The 24417-nt window shown below is 41.0% G+C and overlaps 2 protein-coding genes across 3 annotated transcripts in view; one reads left to right on the top strand and one right to left on the bottom strand.

The window, feature by feature from the left end:
- ZWILCH (zwilch kinetochore protein) overlaps positions 1–17746 on the bottom strand; it is a 45060-nt gene extending 27314 nt beyond the window's left edge. Inside the window, exons 1-4 of one of the 2 annotated variants that reach the window (XM_021100315.1) lie at positions 17453–17746; positions 10258–10309; positions 5419–5514; positions 928–1046 (exon numbers count right to left, since the gene is read on the bottom strand). In XM_021100315.1, coding sequence (XP_020955974.1) covers positions 928–1046; positions 5419–5514; positions 10258–10309; positions 17453–17505 — 320 coding nt within the window. In that variant the 5' untranslated portion in view covers positions 17506–17746. The remainder of the gene's footprint in view (positions 1–927; positions 1047–5418; positions 5515–10257; positions 10310–17452) is intronic. The other variant, XM_021100319.1, reaches the window with a different exon arrangement.
- RPL4 (ribosomal protein L4) lies at positions 17765–23261 on the top strand. Its single transcript, XM_005659862.3, has 10 exons — positions 17765–18054; positions 19769–19940; positions 20121–20227; positions 20803–20941; positions 21341–21465; positions 21734–21863; positions 22108–22264; positions 22537–22620; positions 22719–22839; positions 22927–23261. Exons 1-10 carry the CDS (start codon positions 18052–18054, stop codon positions 23170–23172), a joined length of 1284 nt encoding a protein of 427 aa, XP_005659919.2. The 5' UTR covers positions 17765–18051; the 3' UTR covers positions 23173–23261.

Here is a 24417-nt window from a genome sequence, read left to right as displayed (position 1 = left end):
GAGTTGAGGGAGACCAGGAAGAGGGAAAGTCAAATGGCTATGGGGGGCTGGGGCAGCAGGTACAGCTGGCAAAGCAGTCAGAGGCAGTAAGGTTTCTAATGCACCACTACCGGCATCTGGGTGAAATGATTCCTCATTGGACAGGAGACTCCCATGCACTGCAGGACATTTACCATTCACAGCCCAGGTCAATAGCTTCCCACAGTCATTGTGACAAACAGAAAGTACCCCTACATATTTGCAAATGCCTGCTGGCTATGGCACCCCTATGGAGGACCACTGGACTAGATGGTGAAGACTCCTATGTAACTCATAAGGAATTTGGATTTTACTGTGTGACAAAAGAACTACTCAAGAGCTTTTAACCAGAGAAGCAATATAATAAGGCTGTCGTTTTATAAAGATGACTCTGGCAGCAGTGAAGAAAAAAGATTAGAGAGGGACCAGATTAAAGATAAGGAAAAACGAGCAGTTCCCACTGTGGCGCAGCAGGATCGGTATTGTCTCTGCAGTGGCTCAGGCCCGCTGCAGGGGTGAGGGTTCTATCCCTAGCCTGGCATAGTGGTTAAGGATCTGGCATTGCTGTAGCTGTGGCGTGGGTCACAGCTTCGTCTGGAAATCAATCCCTGGCTCAGGAACTCCATATGCCAATGGTGTGGCCAAAAAAGAAAAAAAGGAAAACAATTACTAATAACAGTAAACAGTATAGGGGAATGGGAAGATCACCCCAACTGTCTCGGTCATTCTTGGGATTCCTACGGGAGAGACAAGTAGAGCTATCTTAAAGCACTGAGTGTACTACACATCAAGGGAGAAGAGAAAGGAGAGAGTGAAGGATCTGCACAGATGCACATTTCCCCCACTATGTTCATAAGAACACTTTAGTTTAAATCCTACCTTTCATCCCTACCCTAAGAAAAAACTTACCTGGCTCTCCCAACTGGTATAGCAAGTGGTCCAGCATTTTCACTAGTAGAGAAATCAGAAATAGCAGTTGCTTCCGACTGTAGTTCTTCAACATGACTTGTTTCTTCCTTTTCTAAAGGCTTTAAAAATGTTTAATTAAGTAAAAGAATACTTAAGATAACAGTCAATTCACATAATGTACATAATTTTTAAGCCCTTCAGCACAAATGACTGGGTTATAGCAAGAATAGTAGCTACAAACCAGTTTGGTACCAACAAATCTTATCATCAGAAGCATTTCCACTGTCCTATAAAAAGATATTGATCTAAGTTGATATTGATCTTCATGCTATTAATGAACAAAGTATATAATATCATCTGAAAAGGAAGTGCTGGAGTTCCTGTCGTGGCTCAGTGGTTAACGAATCTGACTAGGAACCATGAGGTTGCGGGTTCGATCCCCGGCCTTGCTCGGTGGGTTCAGGATCCAGCGTTGCCATGAGCTGTGGTGTAGGTCCCAGATGCGGCTCGGATCCCGAGTTGCTGTGGCTCTGGTGTAGGCAAGCAGCTACAGCTCCAATTAGACCCCTAGCCTGGGAACCTCCATATGCCGTGCAAGTGGCCCAAGAAATGGCAAAAAGGCCAAAAAAAAAAAAAAAAAAAAAAGTGCTCCACTATGCACAAAATGATGAGCTAAAGACAAAACACCAAGGAAAACCCACAGGAGACTCCCTGATTTTGTCATTCCCAAAACTCAAGGTCCACAGCACTTACTTTTTAAGTCTATTCCCCCTAGGGCTATGAGCTCTCATATGCATTCTTGATAATCATATATTTAATTAGTTAAATAGCTCAGTTCTGCCAATAATAACAATATTTATATGAATTAATATTTCCTGAGCATTATATGTACCAGCCACTGTTCTAAGCTTTCTTTTATTCTTCATAAAAACTCTGAGATAGATACTATAATTAACCTTGTTTTATAGATGGGAAAACTGTGTTAACAAATGGCTAAGTAACTTGCCTAGAATAACATAGCTGCTGAGTGGTAAAGCAAACATGTGAACCTAGGTAGGGGAGTTTCCATTGTGGCACACCAGAAACGAAAACATATCCATGAGGATGTGGGTTCAATATCTGGCCTCAATCAGTGGGTCAGGGATCTGGTGTTGCTTTGAGCTGAGGTGTAGGTCGAAGATTCAAAGATGAGACTCAGATCCCACATTGCTGTGGCTGTGGCATAGGCTGCCAGGTGCAGTGTCGATTCGACCCTTAGCCTGGGAACCTCCATATGCTGTGGGTTCAAAAAAAAAAAAGAATATATACACATACATAGGCAGTCTGACTTTCTTTCCTTTTTTTTTTTTTTTTTTTTTTTTTGGTCTTTTTGCCATTTCTTGGGCCGCTCCCATGGCATATGGAGATTTCCAGGCTAGGGGTTGAATAGGAGCCACAGCCACCAGCCTACACCAGAGCCACAGCAACGCAGGATCCAAGCTGCATCTGCGACCTACACCACAGCTCATGGCAATACCAGATCCTTAACCCACTAAGCAAGGCCAGGGATCGAACCCGCAACCTCATGATTCCTAGTTGGATTCGTCAACCACTGAGCCACAACAGGAACTCCAAGTCTGACTTTCAAAACTCTAGCTCTTGTCCATTAAGCTCTTCTAGCAGTAAATACCTAATAGCTCTCAGACAGAGATGTTTTCTCAACTTTGAATTTCTTCTGCCAGATTCCAGATTTTATTCCCATCCAAGGCCCAGGTTTCCAATAGTTTCCTGGAACTAGAAGTTTTCAAGAAATGTCATTTTTCCCTTCCATTCTACTTTTCAATATCCATCTGCCTAAAACTCAGGCTTTAAATTCTACTGATCTTTGCAAAAATATATGCCATTTAAATTGTTGCCCATTCAAAAATGCCAGTGCCTCAATGAATTCCAGGTAACTCCTCACAACTCCAAGCTACATTCTCACTAGTATGGCGACTGATTCCACAAATACCCTCTGCTCATCTTTATCTTTTCCTAGATAATTCACTTCATCTGACCATCTTTTGCTCTTCAAACATTTTCCTGTCTCTCCATAATAAAGTAAAAATTCCATCACATATAATTATTTTCCAAGCCATCTGTCCACTACTATAGATTAAGTATCATTAATAAAAAGGAGAAACAAAGTAGGTCCCCTCCTCATAGAGGAGTTTTATTTTGCCTATATTTTATTTTATTTTATTTTTTATTTATTTATTTATTTATTTTTTGTCTTTTTGTTGTTGTTGTTGTTGTTGTTGCTATTTCTTGGGCCGCTCCCTCGGCATATGAAGGTTCCCAGGCTAGGGGTCCAACCGAAGCTGTAGCCACCGGCCTACGCCAGAGCCACAGCAACGCGGGATCCGAGCCGCGTCTGCAACCTACACCACAGCTCACGGCAACGCCGGATCGTTAACCCACTGAGCAAGGGCAGGGACCAAACCCGCAACCTCATGGTTCCTAGTCAGATTCATTAACCACTGCGCCACGATGGGAACTCCTATTTTGTCTATATTTTAAATAAAGAGCTCCCTGGTCATTTATCATGATGCCCGTTCAGACAGCACGTGAGTTCCAAAGCAGACAGAGGTGTTCCTTCTAAAGGAACATCTGGGGTTCCTGTCGTGGCTCAGCAGAAATGAATCTGACTAGCATCCCTGAGGATGCAGGTTCTATCCCGGGCCTCACTCAGTGGGTTCAGGATCCGGAGATGCCGTAAGCTGTGGTGCAGCTTGCTGATGTGGCTCAGATCTGGTGTTGCTGTGGCTCTGGTGTAGGCTGGTGGCTACAGCTCTGATTCAACCCCTAGCCTGGGACCCTCCATATGCCATGGGTGGGGCCCTAAAAAGATGAAAAAAATAAAATAAAATAAAATAAAAATAAAGCAATATCCACTTTCCTCTATCAGATCCTATTCCTATCTACTTCAGAAACAATGTACCCAAAATAGGGGTTCTGGCCCCAAAACAACTGTGCAATGTGACAGCATTATCAACACTCAATAAAAATCACTGTTATTGCTCTGCCAAAACAGTTCCCATATTTATTTTTAAAAATTTTTAATTCAAGTACAGCTGATTTCAATGTTCTGTCAATTTCTGCTGTACAGAAAAGTGACCCAGTCATACATATATATACATTCTTTTTCTCATATTATCTTCCATCATGCTCTATTACAAGGGACTCAATATAGTTCTCTGTGCAAGATAGCAGAAAGTTCCCATATTTAAAACACAAAGGTTTAAGGTTGTAATTATAAGGTGATACAAAAAATAAGAAGTTCCGTCTTGTTACATTTAACAAGCAAAAACTAAAGTAGAAATTCATGAGTCATAGCTACTTATGCTGTGCTGTTCAATAAAGTAGCCACTCACCAGCCACATGTGGCTTTTGAGCACCTGAATCACAACCAGATCAAATCGAGATTGAAATGTAAAATACATACCAGATTTTGAAGACAGATTATGGAAAAAAGAAAACTTAAAATATCTCATTAATGATTTGTATATTAATTAGGTATTGAAATGGTAACATCCGATACATCAGATTTTTTTTTTTTTTTTTTGGCTTTTGTGTTTTTGCTATTTCTTGGGCCGCTCCAGCGGCCGGATCATTAACCCACTGAGCAAGGGCAGGGACCGAACCCGCAACCTCATGGTTCCTAGTCGGATTCGTTAACCACTGCGCCACAACGGGAACTCCCGATACATCAGATTAAACAAAAAGCATTACTGGAAGTTCCCTGGTGGCCTAAGATTAGGCCTTGTCACTGTTGTGGAACAAATTCCATCCCTGGCCCAGGAACTTCTGCATGCTGCACAGCCAAAAAAGAAGAAAAGACAAAACTACAGTGAGGGAGAAGAGGGAATGATTTTAAAGTGATAGCACAAAGGAGTTTTTTGGGGTGACAGATTTTGGGTTCTGATTATTGTGGTGATTACCAAGTTTTTTATATATATATATATATATATATATATATATATATATATAGTAAAATTCATAGAACTGAGTAACAAAAAAGTCAATTTTATGATATGAAAATTAATGTTACTTCTTTTTAAATGAGGGTATTAGAAAATTATTTACATATGTGGTTCACATTTTATCTGTGAGACAGCACTGTACTTATTACTAAAACATATTAAAATCCATTCTTATTAATATGTTGGTAAGAAAATGTGTACATTTGAGATGATCCCCAAGAAACCAAATCTGCTATTAAGAATTAACCTGAGGAGCTCCTACTACGGTGCAATGGGATAGGCAGCGTCTTGGGAGCGTTGGGATGCAGTTTGGATCCCCGGCCTGGCGCAGAGGGTTAAAGATCTGGTACTGCTACAACTGAAGCTTTGTTCATTGTTCATGGCTGCAGCTTGGATATGATTCCTGGCCCAGGAGATCCATATGCCACAGGGCAGCCAAAAAAAAAACAAAAAAAAAAAGAATTAACCACAAAGCCCAAGCACTACTTACCACATTTTCCACGACGAATACTATGTCACTTTCATTTAGAATATTTTTCAAAGGGTTTGGTTGGCCTTTGCTGATCAACTGCACTTGAACATCAGCCTATTAAAAACAAATTAAGGTCAAGCAATGTTATAGATACACATATAAATATATACAAATATTTAATGCAAAAAGACCAGTTCTATGCAAGTAAATGGAAAAGAGAATTTGAGTAAGACTTTTTTTTTTTTTTTTTCCTTCCTTAGGGCCACACTTGCAGGACATGGGAAGTTCCCAGGCTAGGGGTCAAATTGAAGCTATAGCTGCCGGCCTACACCACAGCCACAGCAAAGCAGCATCAGAGCCATGTCTGCAACCTACTCAACCTGCTCATGGCAACGTGGGATCCTGAACCCACTGAGCAAGGCCAGGGATGAAACCTGTGTCCTCATGGATACCAGTTGGGTTTGTTACTGCTGAGCCACAACAGGAACACCAAGATGTTTTTTTGTTTTATTTTTTTAGTGCCGCACCCACGGCATAAGGAGGTTCCCAGGCTAAGGGTTGAATTGGAACTGTAGACACTGGCCTGTAGCTGCTGTCCTATGCCACAGCCACAGCACACGGGACTCGAGCCACTCACAGCAATGCCGGATCCTTAACCCACTGAGTGAGGCCAGGGATCAAACCTGTGTCCTTATGGATGCTAGTAAGATTCGTTTCCACTGAGCCATGATAGGAACTCCTCCAAGATATGTTTTTAAAGTATAAGTTCATTTATTCTTTGTCCATCTTGTATTTCTTTCTTTTTTTCTTTCATTTTTTGGCTGTCCCAAGGCATATGGAGTTCACAGGCCAGGGATCAGATCCAAGCCACGGTTGTGACCTAAGCCACAGCTGCAGCAATGCCGGTTCCTTAACACACAGTGTTGGGCCAGGAATCAAACCTGCGACCCAGAGCTCCCAAGACACCACTGATCGCGCTGCCCCATAGTGGGGTCTCCATGTTGTTTTGCATATTGAGAAAATCTAGCTCTTATGTCTGTATCTATATGCTTCAAGGACCACCTAAAGCGCACCCTGCCTTGTAAGGCCTTCTTGATTGGAACCACACTGGTATCCTCTTCCCTGAATCATACTGGAATTACTGTTATGAACCTTAAAATTACTACTTTACTAAATATTATCTTTTTTTTCTGATTGTACTATGGCATTTAGAACTTTATCAGTTTAGGGAGTTTCTGCAGTGGCACAGTGGGTTAAGGATCCAGTACTGCTGCAGCTGTACTGTAGGTCACAGCTCGAGCTCAGATTTGATCCCTGGTCTGGGAACTTCCATACACTGCAGGTGCAGCTGAAAAAGAAAAAAAAATAAAAAAAGAAAACAGAAGAAGGTGTTCCCATAGTGGCCCAGTGGTTAACGAATCCCTGGTCTCGCTCCGTGGGTTAAGGATCCGGCTTTGCCGTGAGCTGTGGTATAGGTCACAGATTATACCACAGCGGCTCAGATCTGGCGTTGCTGTGACTGTGGCATGGGCCAGCAGCTGTAGCTCCGAGTGGACCCCTAGCCTGGGAACCTCCATGTGCCTCGGGTATGGCTCTAAAAAGCAAAAAAATAACCAGAAGAAGACGAAAAAAAGAACTTTATCAATTATAGGAACTGCTTAGTTCTTTATTCTAATTGTAATACATGTTTACTGTAGAAAAGATTTTTTAGGGAGTTCCCCCTGTGGCACAGCAGGTTAAGGATCTGGTGTTGTCTCTGAAGCAGCTTGGGTCACTGCTGAAGCTCAGGGTCTATCCCTGGCCTGAGACAGTGGGTTAAAAATCTGGCATTGCTGCAGCTGTGGCTCAGATTTGATCCCTGGCCCAGGAATTTCTATATGCCTCAGGTGTGGCCAAAAAAAAAAGATTTTAAGCTTTTATTTTTATTGTGGCACAGTTAATTTACAATGTTGTGTTAGTTTCAATTATATAGCAAAATGATTCAGTTATACATACATATACAAATCTTTTCCATTATAGATTATTACAAGATATTGAGAATGGTTCCCTGTGCTATGCAGTAGGTCCCTGTTATTTACTTATTTTATATAGGGTAGTATGTATATGTTCATCCCAAACCCCTAATCTAGCTCTTCTCCCTACGAATAACATGTAGAAAAATTTGAAAATAGCTCAAGGAACATTTTAAAAACTCATCTATAATTCTACTAACCAGAATAATCATTACCGGTTTGGGGTTTGTTTGTTTTTTTTCCCCTGTCTTTAGTCCTTTTTTAGGGCTGCACCAGCGGCATATGCAGGTTCCCAGGCTAGGGGTCTAATCAGAGCTGTAGTAGCCGGCCTACGCCAGAGCCACAGCAACTCAGGATCCGAGCCGCGTCTGCGACCTACACCACAGCTCATGGCAACGCCGGATCCTCAACCCACTGAGCGAGGCCAGGGATCAAACCCACAACCTCATGGTTCCTAGTTGGCTTCGTTTCTGCTGCGCCATGACAGGAACTCCTAGGGGGCTTTTAAAAAAAATTTTTGGTGGCGCTTGAGGCATGCAGAAGTTCTCCGGCCAGGGATCAAACTGAGCCACAGCAGTGACAAGGCCAAATCCTTAACTACTAGGCCACCAGGGAACTCCTAATTACTACTGTTATTTGCCTTTTTGGTGTATATTTTGCTTCATCTTTTCCCAGACATATAAGTCTATTTAAATAGAAATGTATTGTTTTGATAACTTGATAAGATTTTGCTTAATAAAAAACAGAGTATTCTGACATATCATGAACTTCATTCCATTAAATGTTCTTAGCCCATCTAGCACCATGGATCTACTATCATATAATTAATTCTCTATCATTCAACATTTGGGTAGTTCCAAGTGATATGCTATAATCAACAATGGATAATGGACATCCTTAAATTACTTTCTTAAGATGAGTATTTAAAACTACACTGATAAGGTCAAATTGTCTTTCAAATATGTCATATCCACATATTTGCACTCCCATCACTTGTGTGAACACACTGAGTATTTTCATTGTTTATTTTTTACCATCTCATAGCAAAAATTAGTATCTTGTTACTGTTTTAGTTTTCATTTATTTGATCACTAATCAGGGTGAACAGTGTCTAATATGTTTGTTAGTGACAAATATCTCTCATTTTTTTAACCTGTTTTAATTTCTTAGTTTGGATACTGAAGCATTTAGAGACCAAGTTCAGAGAGCAAAGGATGCTGTGTTACTCTAATCTACCAGGTTGAATTTCAAGTGCAGTTGTGGGTTGAATTACACCCCCCTAAGAGACAAGTTGAAATGCTAACCCCTGGTTCCTCTGGCTGTGAATTTATTTGGAAATAAGGTCTTTGCAAATACAATCAAGTTAAGAGAAGGATTAACTTGGATGGGTGGGGAGGGGGTGCTAAACCCTATGACGGATATACTTAAAAGGAATGAGAAATTGCGAGACACACACAGGGAGAATGCCATGTGTTGACAGAGTCTGGTGTTTCTATAAGCCAAGAACCTCTAGAATTGTTGGAACCAAAAGAACCTAGGGGGAGGTAAGGAAGGATCCTCTCACAGAGACTTCAGTAGGGACATATCCCTGCTGACACCTTGACGTGAGACTCTTAGTCTCTAGAAGTGAGAAAATACATGTTTGATGTTTTAAGAAAAGCAACTAGTGATACTTTGTTACAGCAGCCCTAGGGAACTAATACAGGTATCAAGTGAGAATAATTCAGGTAGGGAGGGATTAATACATTTATCTGACTATACTTGATTCCTCAGTTTGGTCAGTGAGTAGATAGTAAGAGATAACTATACTGGTTGGCTCTTTAACAACATGGGTGTGAACTGCAGGGGTCCATTTATATGTCAGTTTTTTCTAGTAATAAACACTGTAGTACTACAAGATCCACAGTTGGTTGAATGCATTGCAAATCCAGATGTAGAACCTCAGATATAGAGGAACGACATATGCGGAGAGCCCACTATAAGTTATGATCAAATTCTTCACTGCAGAGGGTCAGCACACCTAATTCCTGCACTGTTCAAGGGTCAACAGAATTTGTACTTTTCTTTTTATGGTTATTTATCCGTATTTTTTGCCTATTCTTCTATTATGACTGTCTTTTTTCCTTTCTTGATTTTTAAGAGCTTTTTATATATTTCATACATATGGATTTAGTTCTTACTTATCATTTATAATTATTCCTCCTCAGCTTGTCTTTTAGAATATAATTTGTTTAGTTTGTTAATTGTTTTAAGAGATTAAACTCTAAGGGGAGTTTACCTATGGAACACTGATGTGTATTAAATGCTTAATAAAATCTATGAATGTTTTAGTAGCTTTATTCATAACTATCAAAAACTGGAAACAATCCAAGTGTTCAACAACTGGTGAATGGATAACCAAATCGTAGTACAGCCATACAATAGAATATTACTTAACAATAAAAAGGAAGGGACTACTGACACAAACAACAGAGTTGAATTTCAAATGTATTATACTAACTCACAGAAGCGAGATCCAAAAAGCTACAAACTTTATGATTTTATATATATGACATTCTGGAAAAAGCAATACCAAAGGCAGAAAACAGAAAACAGAGATAGAAAACAGATTAGTGGTTGCTAGGGACTAGGAACAAGGGAAAGGGTGGACTATGAAAGGGCACAAGGAGAGTTTTGGAGGTTCTTCATTATGGGGGTGGTTATATGACTGAATGCATTTGTAAAAACTGACAGAACATTAAAAGGGTGAAATTTACATAAATTAACTTTAATAAACTCAACTTGTAAAAACTCACAATTTTAGGATGACTGAGTTGTGTTTAAAAACAAAATACACTGTTCATACCTCATAGATTAATGGGTCTTTACAGATTCCTTTCTTTTCTTCATTAAATTTCCTGAAATGCAAAACCACATGTGAAAAACAGAGCTATAGCATTCTGTCATTTAAATTCAGGAGTTAGTCATCACTTTCTTTCTGCAGGACACCCAAGGTATTCATGGCAGCCCTAAGGCACAATTGGGAAGAGGGAAAAAAAAAAAAAAAAAAAAAAGAGTATTACGTTAACAAAGAAAGAAAAAAAAGAGATATGGTAAAGCTTAATAGACCTCTGCTCCAAAGCAGGTACAAGTGCTTCTCATACACAGCAAGAAATTAGGTTGCTTACCTCTACTCTTGTAACTCTGAAAACACAGTATCAGCATTAAAACATAATTTACTACATGACATTTGGGAAGTAAAAATGACCAGATTCTGATATGCTACTGAATCAGTGGCTAACCACAGAGGAGTTACTTAAAGGTCCCAAGCCTTACATTTCTATGGCTAAAACGGAAGCATCTATCCTCCCTGTTTTCATGTTACTTAAAAAATTAGTAAATTTAAGAATGTTTAAAAATTTCCTTTTTAGGAGTTCCCGTTGTGGCTCAGAGGTTAACGAATCCGACTAGGAACCATGAGGTTGCAGGTTCGATCCCTGCCCTTGCTCAGTGGGTTAAGGATCTGGCGTTGCTGTGAGCTGTGGTGTAGGTTGCAGACGCGGCTTGGATCCCACGTTGCTGTGGCTCTGCTGTAGACCCCTAGCCTGGGAACTTCCATATGCCGCAGGAGCGGCCCCAGAAAAGGCAAAAAGACAAAAAAAATAAAAAGAAAGAAAAAAAATTCCTTTTTAAAATGTAAGCACAAAATGCTAAGATACTTAGTAATCACTGTATTCAAGAAAGTTGATCCCAAAGCACATAAACTATAAACCATTAACATATCAAAATGCACATAAGCCTGATCTACACTCTGAAAGAGAACGTAATCTTTAGAGTCCTAAAGGAACTCAATGGGAATGGTTTTAGGATAACATTCACAACAAAATTCAACACCTGCTTCTGATAAAAGCTCTACAGAGAGTGGGGATAGAGAGAACCTACCTCAACATAACAAAAAACATATATGAAAAACCCACAGCTAACATCATTCTCAATGGTGAAAAACTGAAAACATTTCCACCAAGATCAGGAACAAGACAAGGATGCCCACTTTCACCACTATTATTTAACATAGTTTCAGAGGTCCTAGCCACAACAATCAGAGAAGAAAAAGAAATAAAAGGAATCCAAACTGGAAAAGAAGTAAAACTATCACTGTTTGCAGATGGGATAATAATATATTTGGAAAACCCTAAAGACTGCATCAGAAAACAGAACTCATCAATGAATTTGGCAAAGTTGCAGGCTGCAAAATTAATATACAGAAATCAATTGCATTTCTATATACTAATAATGAAAAATCAGAAAGAGAAATCAGAGAAGCCATCCCATTTACAACTGCATCAAAAAGAATAAAATATCGGAGTTCCCGTCGTGGCGCAGTGGTTAACGAATCCGACTAGGAACCATGAGGTTGCGGGTTCGATCCCTGCCCTTGCTCAGTGGGTCAAGGTTCCGGCGTTTGCCGTGAGTTGTGGTGTAGGTCACAGACGCGGCTCGGATCCTGCGTTGCTGTGGCTCTGGCGTAGGCTGGCAGCTACAGCTCCGATTCGACCTCTAGCCCGGGAACCTCCATATGCCGCAGGAGCGGCCCAAGAAATGGCAAAAAGACAAAAAAAAAAAAAAAAAAAAAAAAAAAAAAGAATAAAATATCTAGAAATATACCTACCTAAAGAGACAAAAGACCTATACTCTAAAAACTATAAAACACTGATGAAAGAACTCAAAGATGACACAAACAGATGGAAAAATATACCATCATTTTGGATTGGAAGAATCAAGGTAATCTACAAATTCAGTGCAATCCCTATCAAATTACCAAAGACATTCTTCACAGAACTAGAACAGAATATTTTCAAATTTGTATGGAAACACAAGAGACCCCCAAATAGCCAAAGCAATACTGAAAAAGAAAAACAGAAATGGAGGAATCAAGCTTCCTGATTTTAGACAATACTACAAAGCTACAGTCATCAAAATGATATGGTACTGTAGGGGGAAATGTCCTGACAAAAAGGTCAAAAGGAGACACCCCAGCCATGACAACTAAGCAAAATCTGGCCAAAGTGCCCCTAACCCAGCCAACTACCTCTAACTACCCCTCCCCCACACATCTGCTTCTGTAAAACTCACTCCTGCATCTATTACTTTGCCAGTTCTCACTCTGGTCCACCAAGCATGGACCAGGAAGAATTAGCCCATAAAAGCCTTGTGAAACCCCTCTTCTGAGCCCCCTGGCGTAATAAACCTGAGTTCTCCAACTCTCCGAGTGCTCGCTTAGTTTCTCACCAGGTGAAAGAACTGCTGGAGCTGGTACACTGCGGCCACAGAGCCGCTGGAGCTGGTACACTGCAGCCACAGAGCTGCTGGAGCTGGTACACTGGCCAATAGGCTGCCCCCGGAGCTGATACACTCCGGCCTTGGGCTCCTGACAGCTGCCACAACAGTACTGGCACAAAAACAGAAATATAGACCTATGGAACAGCATAGAAACCCAGATATAAACCCAAGTACATATGTGCAACTAATCTATAACAAAGGAGGACAGAACATACAGTGGAAGAAAGACAGTCTCTTCAATAAATGGTGCTGGCAAAATCAAATACCTCGGAATACACCTGACCAAAGAGGTAAAGGACCTATATGCCGAGAACTATAAAACTTTAATCAAAGAAATCAAAGAAGATGTAAAGAAATGGAAAGATATTCCATGTTCCTGGATTGGGAAAATCAATATTGTAAAAATGGCCATACTACCCAAAGCAATCTACAGATTCAATGCAATCCCTATCAAATTACCCATGACATTGTTCACAGAACTAGAACAAACAATCCAAACATTTATATGGAACCACAAAAGACCCAGAATCGCCAAAGCAATCCTGAGAAACAAAAACCAAGCAGGAGGCATCACTCTCCCAGACTTCAAGAAATACTACAAAGCCACAGTCATCAAAACAGTGTGGTACTGGTATCAAAACAGACAGACCGACCAATGGAACAGAATAGAGAACCCGGAAATAAACCCTGACACCTATGGTAAATTAATCTTTGACAAGGGAGGCAAGAACATCAAATGGGAAAAGGAAAGTCTATTCAGCAAGCATTGCTGGGAAACCTGGACAGCTGCATGCAAAGCAATGAAACTAGAACACACCCTCACACCATGCACAAAAATAAACTCCAAATGGCTGAAAGACTTAAATATACGACAGGACACCATCAAACTCCTCGAAGAAAACATAGGCAAAACACTCTCTGACATCAACATCATGAATATTTTCTCAGGTCAGTCTCCCAAAGCAATAGAAATTAGAGCAAAAATAAACCCATGGGACCTCATCAAACTGAAAAGCTTTTTTTTTTTTTTTTTTTTTTTTGGTCTTTTGTCTTTTTGTTGTTGTTGTTGTTGTTGCTATTTCTTGGGCCGCTCCCGCGGCATATGGAGGTTCCCAGGCTAGGGGTTGAATCGGAGCTGTAGCCACCGGCCTACGCCAGAGCCACAGCAACGCGGGATCCGAGCCGCGTCTGCAACCTACACCACAGCTCACGGCAACGCCGGATCGTTAACCCACTGAGCAAGGGCAGGGACCGAACCCGCAACCTCATGGTTCCTAGTCGGATTCGTTAACCACTGCGCCACGACGGGAACTCCCTGAAAAGCTTTTGCACAGCAAAGGAAACCAAAAAGAAAACAAAAAGACAACTTTCAGAATGGGAGAAAATACTTTCAAATGATGCAACTGACAAGGGCTTAATCTCTAGAATATACAAGCAACTTATACAACTCAACAGCAAAAAAACCAATCAATCAATGGAAAAATGGGCAAAAGACCTGAATTGACATTTCTCCAAGGAAGATATACAGATGGCCAACAAACACATGAAAAAATGCTCAACATCGCTGATTATAAGAGAAATGCAAATCAAAACTACCATGAGATACCACCTCACACCAGTCAGAATGGCCATTATTAATAAATCCACAAATAACAAGTGCTGGAGGGGCTGTGGAGAAAAGGGAACCCTCCTGCACTGTTGGTGGGAATGTAAACTGGTACAGCCACTATGGAGAACAGTTTGGAGATACCTTAGAAATCTATACATAGAACTTCCATATGACCCTGCAATCCCACTCTTGGGCATCTATCCGGACAAAGCTCTACTTAAAAGAGACACATGTACCCGCATGTTCATTGCAGCCCTATTCACAATAGCCAAGACATGGAAACAACCCAAATGTCCATCGACAGATGATTGGATTCGGAAGATGTGGTATATATACACAATGGAATACTACTCAGCCATAAAAAAGGATGACATCATGCCATTTGCAGCAACATGGATGGAACTAGAGACTCTCATACTGAGTGAAATGAGCCAGAAAGACAAAGACAAATACCATATGATATCACTTATAACTGGAATCTAATATCCAGCACAAATGAACATCTCCTCAGAAAAGAAAATCATGGACTTGGAGAAGAGACTTGTGGTTGCCTGATGGGAGGGGGAGGGAGTGGGAGGGATCGGGAGCTTGGGCTTATCAGACACAACCTAGAATAGATTTATAAGGAGATCCTGCTGAATAGCATTGAGAACTATGTCTAGATACTCATGTCGCAACAGAAGAAAGGATGGGGGAAAAAATTGTAACTGCAATGTATACATCTAAGGATGACCTGACCCCCTTGCTGTACAGTGGGAAAATAAAAAAATAAATAAATAAATAAATGGTGCTGGGAAAACTGGAAAGTTACATGTAAAAGAATGAAAGTAGAACACTATCTAACATATACAACAATAAACTCAAAATAGATTAAAGACCCAAATATAAGGCCAGACACTATAAAACTCCCTAGAGGAAAGCATAGACAGAATGCTCTTTGACATAAATCACAGCAATATCTTGTTTGATTCACCTCCTAGAATAATGACAATAAAGACACAAATAAACCAATGGGACCTAATCAAACTCAAAAGCTTTTGGACAGCAAAGGAAAGCATTTAAAAAAAAAGAAAAAGACAACCCACAGAATGGGAGAAAATCTTTGCCAATGATGCAACAGACAAGGGCCTCATCTCCAAAATATACAAACAACTCAGGCAACTCAACAACAAAAAAACAAACAACCCAAATGAAAAACGGGCAAAAGACCTTCTCCAAAGCAGACATACGGATAGCCAAAAGGCATATGAAGAAATGCTCAATACCACTAATTATTAAAGAAATGCAAATCAAAACTAAAATGAGGTACCACTTCACACCAGTCAGATGGCCATCATTAACAAGTCAACAAATAAATGCTGGAGAGAGTGTGGAGAAAAAGGTACCCTCCTCCACTGTTGGTGAAGATGTAAACTGTACAACCACTATGGAAAACAATATGAAGGTACATCAGAAAACTATGATGCTACCATATGATCCAGCAATTCCATTGCTGGGGATTTATCTGGACAAAAACTTTCACTGAAAAAGACGCATGCATCCCTATGATCACTGCAGCATTATTCACAATAGCCAAGACATGAAAACAGCCTAAATGTCCATCAACAGATGACTGGATTAAGATGTGGTACATGTATACAAGGGAATATTACTCAACCATAAAAAAGACAAACTAATGTCATTTGCAGCAACATGGATGAATCTACAGCTTCTCATACAAAGTGAAGTAAGCCAGAAAGAAAAAGAAAATACCATATGATATCACTTATTTGTGCAATCTAAAATATGGTACAGATGATCCTATCTAAAAAACAAACAAACAAACGGAAACAAGAACATGGCCAAGAAGAGCAGACTTGGAGTTCACAAAGGGGAAAGGGAAGGGAGTGGGATGGATGGGCATTTTGGGGGGTTTTTTGGATGCAAACTGTTATATTTGGAATGGATGGGCAATGGGATCCTACTGTACAGCACAGGGAACTGTGTGTGATTGGGTCATTTTGTTGTACAACAGAACTTGACAAAACATTGTAAATCAACTATACTTTAATAATAACAAAAGAAAAAATAAAGGAAAAAGAGTGGAAAAAAAGATACCATTTTTTATTTGATGTACTCTATGACTCACTGAAATAAAAAGTACACCTGTGACTGCCTCACTTTGACTTTTTTTTTTAGGGCCGCACCCGTGGCATATGGAGGTTCCCAGGCTAAGGGCTGAACCGGAGCTGTAGCCGTCGGCTTACACCACAGCTAAAAAAGCTACAGCTCTTTCTATAATGTTGAAAAAAATCGACAAGCACTACCACTTCTGTAAGCAGTAAAAAAAAAGCAATAAACAATGAAAAAGTATGGCACTTAGAAAATAAGGGGTTAGATTACAGCAAAAACGCAAATTCTTTACAGATCCCACCCAGACTTACTAAATCAGAAACCCTAAAAGTAGGCCCAGCAATCTGTTTTGGCAACCCGCCAGGTGATTCTGACACAAGCTCAAATTTGAGAACTACCGGACTAGATTTTTACTTTGGATGTAGACAGAACTGGATGGAATCTCCTTTGGTACTGGTACTTCACTCTAAAAATAAAATGAGGTCTTCGAGCACTGTGAAATAAAGATGCTTTAAAGGGCCGACACACGATCACTATAGCATTCTAGCTGTTGTTCCTTTCATAATTTCTATCCTGAATAGACTATAACAACACGTTTCACACTAGCAAGGCTTTAAAGAGATGAAGGATATCAACATCTAGTGCTCCATATCCTGACAGGTGCCTCTAACACCACGAGTGTGTGTGTTTATCAGAATAACTCGCCTCTTGGAAAACCTGTCACCTTCCACCTCGAGTGACAGCGTACAGATGTTTTTTTTTTAAAACAAGACTACAAGCAAGCCCCACAGGGCCAATCCCCACAATGGAGCAGATAACAAACCTCTCCTCAGCTCCCAGACCCCAGGAAAGCTGACTAGGCGGCAACATTCGCGCCGCTGGAAACAGGCGAGGCGTTAATCCCCAAGGCTGCGTCTAGAGGATTGGGGGGAGAAATGAGATACCCCGAGGAAGAGGTGCTGTGCTCAGAGCCAAGCCAAAAGCAAGGGTTATAACTCACTTCAGGAGAAGAGCGTAAAACTCTTCAGCAGCTTGGTTCATTCGCAACCACATCTTGCACCCGTCGCACTGCCGAACCGGAACCGCCAATCTGAAATACGCGCCCGACGCTGACGTCCGGGGTCATGACCCCCCCTCCAGAACTACTTTTACCCCACCCCCAAAAGCTCTCGTTTGTTCACAAAGTTAAACTTTTGTTTTATAACACACCGCGGCTTTTCCTGTCCCAATAGTTTTCCATTCCCGTAAGAAAAAGTTAAAATAAGTTTTAGCGGTTTCGGGGAAAAAGATACTGATCTCGCGAGAATTGGCCACGCCCCCTTGTGGATTACTCCGCGAAAAAGAGTCCCTCGGTTGTAAGAGCTCTTTTGGCTTTGAAAATTAATAGAAACCGCAATTTGACACCTATTCAGAAATAATACTCTACTTTTTTATTTATGTAGAGTCGTAGAGAGATATTTTGTGTCCCTGAATCGGTTCTGAGACGGGGCAAGGTGGGGGACGAGTTGAAGATTACATATAGAGTGAGAGTGCTAAGCACTTCCTTTTCCTGTGGGAGCCGCCGGGTTGAGAGGAGCGTGGCCTTCTCCTCTCCCCACCATGGTGAGTGGAGTTCTTCTCGGTTGGGCTTATTTTCTGCTCAATGGGCCTGGCAGGAATGGGTTTGGGGTTTCAGGGCATGAGGTCTTCAAGGCGGGAACAAATGATGGGGGCTAAAGTCGTCTGTTTGCGGCTGGGACCTGGGTAGCGCGGCTCTATGGCAGCCATCTTAGAGGCAACGTGTGCGAGTCGGCGCCCGGCGCGCCTGGAAGCGACTCCGGAGAATCCTCCCCAGATAGTTCTCGGGCGCAGAGGGACCTTTGGAATCCGATCTTTCCTTCGATCTTAGAAGGCATTGGTTCCGCTGAAGACTTGGAAATTCTCGGGGCCTAAAACAGTCTGGGTGAAAGAGTTAGTTTGGGTCCTTGTATCTCCGTGAGCTGTTAAGCAAGGAACATTTATCTCTTTTGAGAAATTTCCTTAAGAAAAATATTTTGTTTCACTGCCTAGATTGGCTAGCTCTTGTGGCATTTAGTAAATTGAGCCTAGTTTATTCATGGTAAGGGTCTTAAAATGTTTATGCTCAATATAAAGGATGGTTTGATACTAGGTTTTCCTTGCAATGATGGCGTAATTTGCGTCTTACTCTGTTCTCAGCGACAGTTGCCTGCTGTCAGTAAGCTGGTTCAGAAGGGTGACGAAAATTCTACTGAGCAAGGCATAATCTGTTCTTAATTACTAAAGTTTGAGAAATGAGATTCTTAACTCGGAAAATAGATGTGTCGTGGGGGCCTCATGTTTGCGCCAACCAAGATCTGGCGATGTTAGTACCGCAGAGTGAATTAATTGTGTGTCAGCTTAAGATCTGCCTCTGAAAGCGTTCTGGTCCTTTTGGCTTAGAAGTTGCATTTCCACAAATACAGTCTGCATGCACCATGTGTCCTGGGGAGTTGAGTGAACAAAACAGTCAGAAAGCACTATCCTTATGATGCATCCGTTGTAATTGAGTTGGACAAAATGGATTGTAATGTTTGGTGGCATTAAATGATGTAATCATAGGCAATGAGAGAGGAGGCAGTAGTTGGGCTTCAGTGATCTGAGAAACCTTCAAAGTGGCCTGAAGTGTAGGTATGGGGGAGGGTATCTTTAAGAAGACTTGTTAACTCTGAGGCAGGAGGGGGATATCTCTGAGGTAGGTCTGAGTATCTGGAAGAGAGTATGGGAGTTGAGGTTAACAGGTGGCTGGTGTGGGTCATCCTCAGAGTCTTAGTTAACTTTGAGGGAGTAAGTCCTTGGAGAAGATTATGTAAAAAGTAACATGACTGGCGTTTTTACTAGTAAGTTTTGGAAGATGTTTTTGGAATGGGATGAAGGAAGCAAGGATGGATATTTGGAATAGAGCTCTGTTAGATCAAATTTGCTTATATTTGGGATGAACAAATTTGAATGGTGGCATTAAACTGCATTTTCAAACCTTGTGATGTATGATTTTGATGAGTTTGCTTTCTAAGGCCTGGTTTGGAAGTTTTAATATAAAGCATTCTCTTTGAAAACAGTGAAATTTCTGTGGCAGAACTTAAGAATCTAAGTGTCCTTCAAATGTATATTGATGTTAATAGACCTGATGGTGTGTTAGTAACTTAGCCTCTGTTTTTGGTTTTAGCATTACTTCCTAGTCAAACTCCAGTCTCTTCTGTAACAGTAGTTAATGCTTTTGTTGACATGTGAGAAGAGTGCCTCTGTTGCTTGTCAATATAAATATTTTCCTTTTTCTCAGGCGTGTGCTCGTCCACTGATATCAGTGTACTCAGAAAAAGGGGAGTCATCTGGCAAAAATGTCACTTTGCCTGCTGTGTTCAAGGCTCCCATTCGACCAGACATCGTGAACTTTGTTCACACCAACCTGCGCAAAAACAACAGACAGCCATATGCTGTCAGTGAATTAGCAGGTATGGATTTAGGGGTTTCATGGGTTGGTATTTTAAAACAGCAATGATGAAATTCCACTCCGTTGGTCCGTGTTTCTGAACCACATGATTTTCCTGGATGTTCTGATGCTGTTTGCTAATAGCATAGTCATAGACTAGTGTGGTTGGGTAGCTGAAACTTGTGTTTCTTCACAATTTCAGGTCATCAAACCAGTGCTGAGTCTTGGGGTACTGGCAGAGCTGTGGCTCGAATTCCCAGGGTTCGAGGTGGTGGGACTCACCGTTCTGGCCAGGGTGCTTTTGGAAATGTATCCTTTGTTTCACTACCTAGACTGGTCAGCTCTTGTGGCATTTAGCAGCCTGGACCTGCTTTATTCATGTTAGTGGTTTAAAAATATGTTCAAGGAGTTCCCGTCGTGGCGCAGTGGTTAACGAATCCGACTGGGAACCATGAGGTTGCAGGTTTGATCCTTGCCCTTGTTCAGTGGGTTAACGATCCGGCGTTGACATGAGCTGTGGTGTAGGTCACAGACGTGGCTCGGATCCTGCGTTGCTGTGGCTCTGGTGTAGGCTGGCGGCCGCAGCTCCGATTGGACCCCTAGCCTGGGAACCTCCATATGCCGTGGGAGCGGCCCAAGAAATGGCAAAAAGATTTTTTTAAAAAATGTCCAAAATATTGAAGAGTCCAGGTTAACGATAACAGATGCAACATTATGTTTTGCTTGCAATGATGTCGTAATTTGCGCCTTACTCTGTTCTCAGCGACAGTTGCCTGCTGTCAGTAAGCTGGTTCAGAAGGGTGACGAAAACTCCTACTGAGCAAGGCATAACCTGTTCTTAATTGCTAAAATTTGAGAAATGTAATTCTTAACTGGGAACATAGATGTGTCGTGGGGGCCGCATGTTTGCGCCAACCAAGACCTGGCGACGTTGGCATCGCAGAGTGAACACAACACAGAAGCGATATGCCATCTGCTCTGCACTGGCTGCCTCAGCCTTACCAGCGCTGGTCATGTCTAAAGGTTTGTGATATTTTATTTTCTATGAGTTGTATGAAATGCTCCTTTTTTCCTTCACCTGAAAGTTTTCATTGGTGTTGATACCTTGTATAAATTCTCTTCATCTTAGAGGGCCTGGCTAAATTTCCCTCTGCTAAATACTAGTTATGACCACTTCAGTCTAAAAACTCAGTCATTAATGAATACTTTGTACCTAGGGGAGTAATTCAAATACAGTGATTTGGTATATTGATACAACTGTCAAAATGATGAGATTCCACTTCATTGGTCCGTGTTTCTGAAAAACATGATATTTGTGAGAATTCTGATTTGGCAGATTGTATACCATTTTGATTTTGTGAGTTTGATGCAACTTATCAAAGGAATTGGGGTAACCACGTCTGCGTTAATTGGCTTTGTCAGGTCATCGGATTGAGGAAGTTCCTGAACTTCCTTTGGTGGTTGAAGATAAAGTTGAAAGCTACAAAAAAACCAAGGAGGCTGTTCTGCTTCTGAAGAAGCTTAAGGCCTGGAATGATATCAAGAAGGTAGGTTTTATAGTCCTTCACACAAATTTGTCAGATTTTAAATTTCAAAAGATTATTGGAGGGACAGTATAACTAAACCTTAGTGGATATGAGAGTGTAGAATCCTGAAACATCTGAATTTGAATCCTGAGTGCCGTTTGTTGCTATGTGTTAATGTTAGGCAAGCTATTCATGCCTTAAATTTCATCAACTGTAAAATGGAGTTTTTTAAATTATGAAGATCTGTTGCAAGGATCATATCTCAATATACCACACCCCACTTTGTTAGGTTTATGCCTCTCAGCGAATGAGAGCTGGTAAAGGCAAAATGAGAAACCGTCGCCGAATCCAGCGCAGGGGACCCTGCATCATCTATAATGAGGACAATGGTATCATCAAAGCCTTCAGAAACATCCCTGGTAAATCTTGTACTATTTATGTTTTAATTAGCCATACTATTCAAGCTTTTATTATGATGAGATTCCACTTTATGGTCCGTGTTTCTGAAACACATGATTTTGTGGAACTTCTGAATCTTGGCTGAATGAGTTTACCATTTATGGTTGAAATTCATAATTAAAATACTTCTCAGGTGCTATAAAGATGATTTGGGGGGGGGCTTCTGTTGTAATACAGGCTCCCTCATTCTTTTTTTCTTTAAAGGAATTACTCTGCTTAACGTAAGCAAACTGAACATTTTGAAACTTGCTCCTGGTGGGCATGTGGGACGTTTCTGCATTTGGACTGAAAGTGCTTTCCGCAAGTTAGATGAGCTCTATGGCACTTGGCGTAAAGCTGCTACCCTCAAGAGTAACTACAAGTGAGTATAATTTGTATACATAACACAAATGTTTATGCTGTGGATGTTGTTGAAGTTGGGTTGCATGTTTTCTGAATATGGGTTGTTGCCTTAATTCCCCTTGTGTAAAGATGCAATGTACTGAAATGGTGAAATAGTCTGAGAAATTGTAGTATAGTGGAAATTCTGATTGGATTCTGAGGAGCTTAAATGGTTAAAAGTCTTTTGTTGAGGGTCTCTAACCTGAGAAATCTGAATTGAGACTATTGTAAACATTTTCTCTTTTCTTTCAGCCTTCCCATGCATAAGATGCTCAATACAGACCTTAGCAGAATCTTGAAAAGCCCAGAGATCCAAAGAGCCCTCCGCGCACCACGGTAAAGTTGTGATACACACACTAATTCCTGCCCTATTTATTGGTTATTTAATAAACGTAGATAATGTAAATATTAACATAGTACCTACCGTTTTATAGCAAGAAGATTCATCGTAGAGTTCTGAAGAAGAATCCACTGAAAAACCTGAGAATCATGTTGAAGCTAAACCCGTATGCAAAGACAATGCGCCGAAACACCATTCTTCGCCAGGCCAGGAATGTAAGCGATAATTTTGAGTTTTCTTGATATGTTAAGTTGTGAAAATTGGAAGATGTGATTCTTAGATTTTCTCCTAATTTGTTGCAGCACAAAATCCGGATGGATAAGGCGGCAGCAGCACTGAAAGCCAAATCAGGTGAGAAGGGGGTTCCAGACAAGAAGCCCGTGGTAGAGAAGAAAGGAAAGAAGGCTATTGGCAAGAAGGCTGTTGGCGTTAAAAAGCAGAAGAAGCCTTTGGTGGGGAAAAAGGCTGTAGTGACCAAGAAACCAGCAGCTGAAAAGAAGCCTGCAGAAAAGAAGCCCACCACAGAAGAAAAGAAGGCTGTTGCATAAACTTAAATTTGTTTAGTCCATAAAAGTCAAATCACTTGGACAGCTAATTTTGAATAAAGACCTGATCAAAGCAGCAGTGTGAAACATGACTTACCTGTGTTGTGTGAATCTTGGTTAGAATTTTTTTACTGACACTTTTTTCCTCCATAATTCAAGCCATTTTGTCTGGTGTAAAACGGAGCCCTGGATTTCTGAGTCCTTGAAGTTGAATGAGAAGAAGCATGCTCCATATATCCAAATAAAAATTAATTTTGTGAGAAATCTCAGATTAGACAAACGATTAGGTTTCTGGAAAATGGATAAAGTTCCAGAAAGGATTGACATTTTTTGTAACCACAAGAGGGCAAAATCAGAATACTTTTTTTTCTTGTTCTTAAGTATAGCAATAGTGTGATAGGATACAATTGACAAAGGAAAGCCTGCCACCCTCTTTAATATTTGAAACATTGGTATGAAAAGTGCTGGGAACATTTACTCTTTACAGGGGGGTGAGTATGTTGACCAAACATGCTTTTGCAAAGAATGGCCCCTAACATTTTTCCAAAGCTGTTTATGCATTACCAACTTAGAACTAACCTGTCCTTCCCTGTTTAAATATGGTAGTGTCTTGTTTTGCATCTGGTTTTGTTCCTTCTGACATTTCTCAAGATTCATAGCTTGAGGTATCCTCCCATTTGCAGCTAAGAGATGTCAGCTCCATAATAAAAATATCCAGGAGTTATAATTCCTCCTTATTAGCTGATTAAGTACTGGACTTTTCTGAGATTCCATCCTTACCGTGCCTAGTGTGCTTTTGCAAAGGTCATGATCCATAGCTGTCCTGGCTGGCTCAGGCCTCAGCTGCAGCTATGATTCAACCCCGGCTGGGGAGTTGACACACTGTAGAGGTAGCCCTTTAAAAAGCCAGTTGTCTTCACATGGCTTTACCTTCCTATAATTTGCGTATGCCTCCTGGGACGCCTCTCTCACAAGACCGAGGATCATTAAACGCAGTAGTGCTCCTGTACCCGTGTGCTAGTAGTATCTGCGTACTGGTTTTTGGAGCTGAAATACACTTGTTGCAACACCGCTGTAAGTGTGATAGCGAGTACCGTCCAACTGAAGCATTTAACATTCGGTATCTGACCATGTTTATCTCCAGGTTCTTTCCCGCTCCATCGCCCTTGGTTTCATGACCCGCACCACTCGAGTTTAGGTTTGGGGTTTAAAAACCCTAGTTGGTTCTTAAGCCCAACTCGTCCGCGT

This window comes from Sus scrofa, chromosome 1, assembly GCF_000003025.6.
Source record: "Sus scrofa isolate TJ Tabasco breed Duroc chromosome 1, Sscrofa11.1, whole genome shotgun sequence".
NCBI lineage: Eukaryota > Metazoa > Chordata > Mammalia > Artiodactyla > Suidae > Sus > Sus scrofa.
The sequence above is the reverse complement of the archived record's forward strand: the minus strand, read 5'-3'. Positions and strand labels throughout refer to the sequence as shown.

Excerpts from the sequence above, each read along its gene's own strand:
- RPL4 (XM_005659862.3), top strand. Across the intron at positions 21,864-22,107 it reads AGCCTTCAGAAACATCCCTG|GAATTACTCTGCTTAACGTA; the intron begins GTAAATCTTGTA and ends TTTTCTTTAAAG. Across the intron at positions 22,621-22,718 it reads AGAGCCCTCCGCGCACCACG|CAAGAAGATTCATCGTAGAG; the intron begins GTAAAGTTGTGA and ends ACCGTTTTATAG.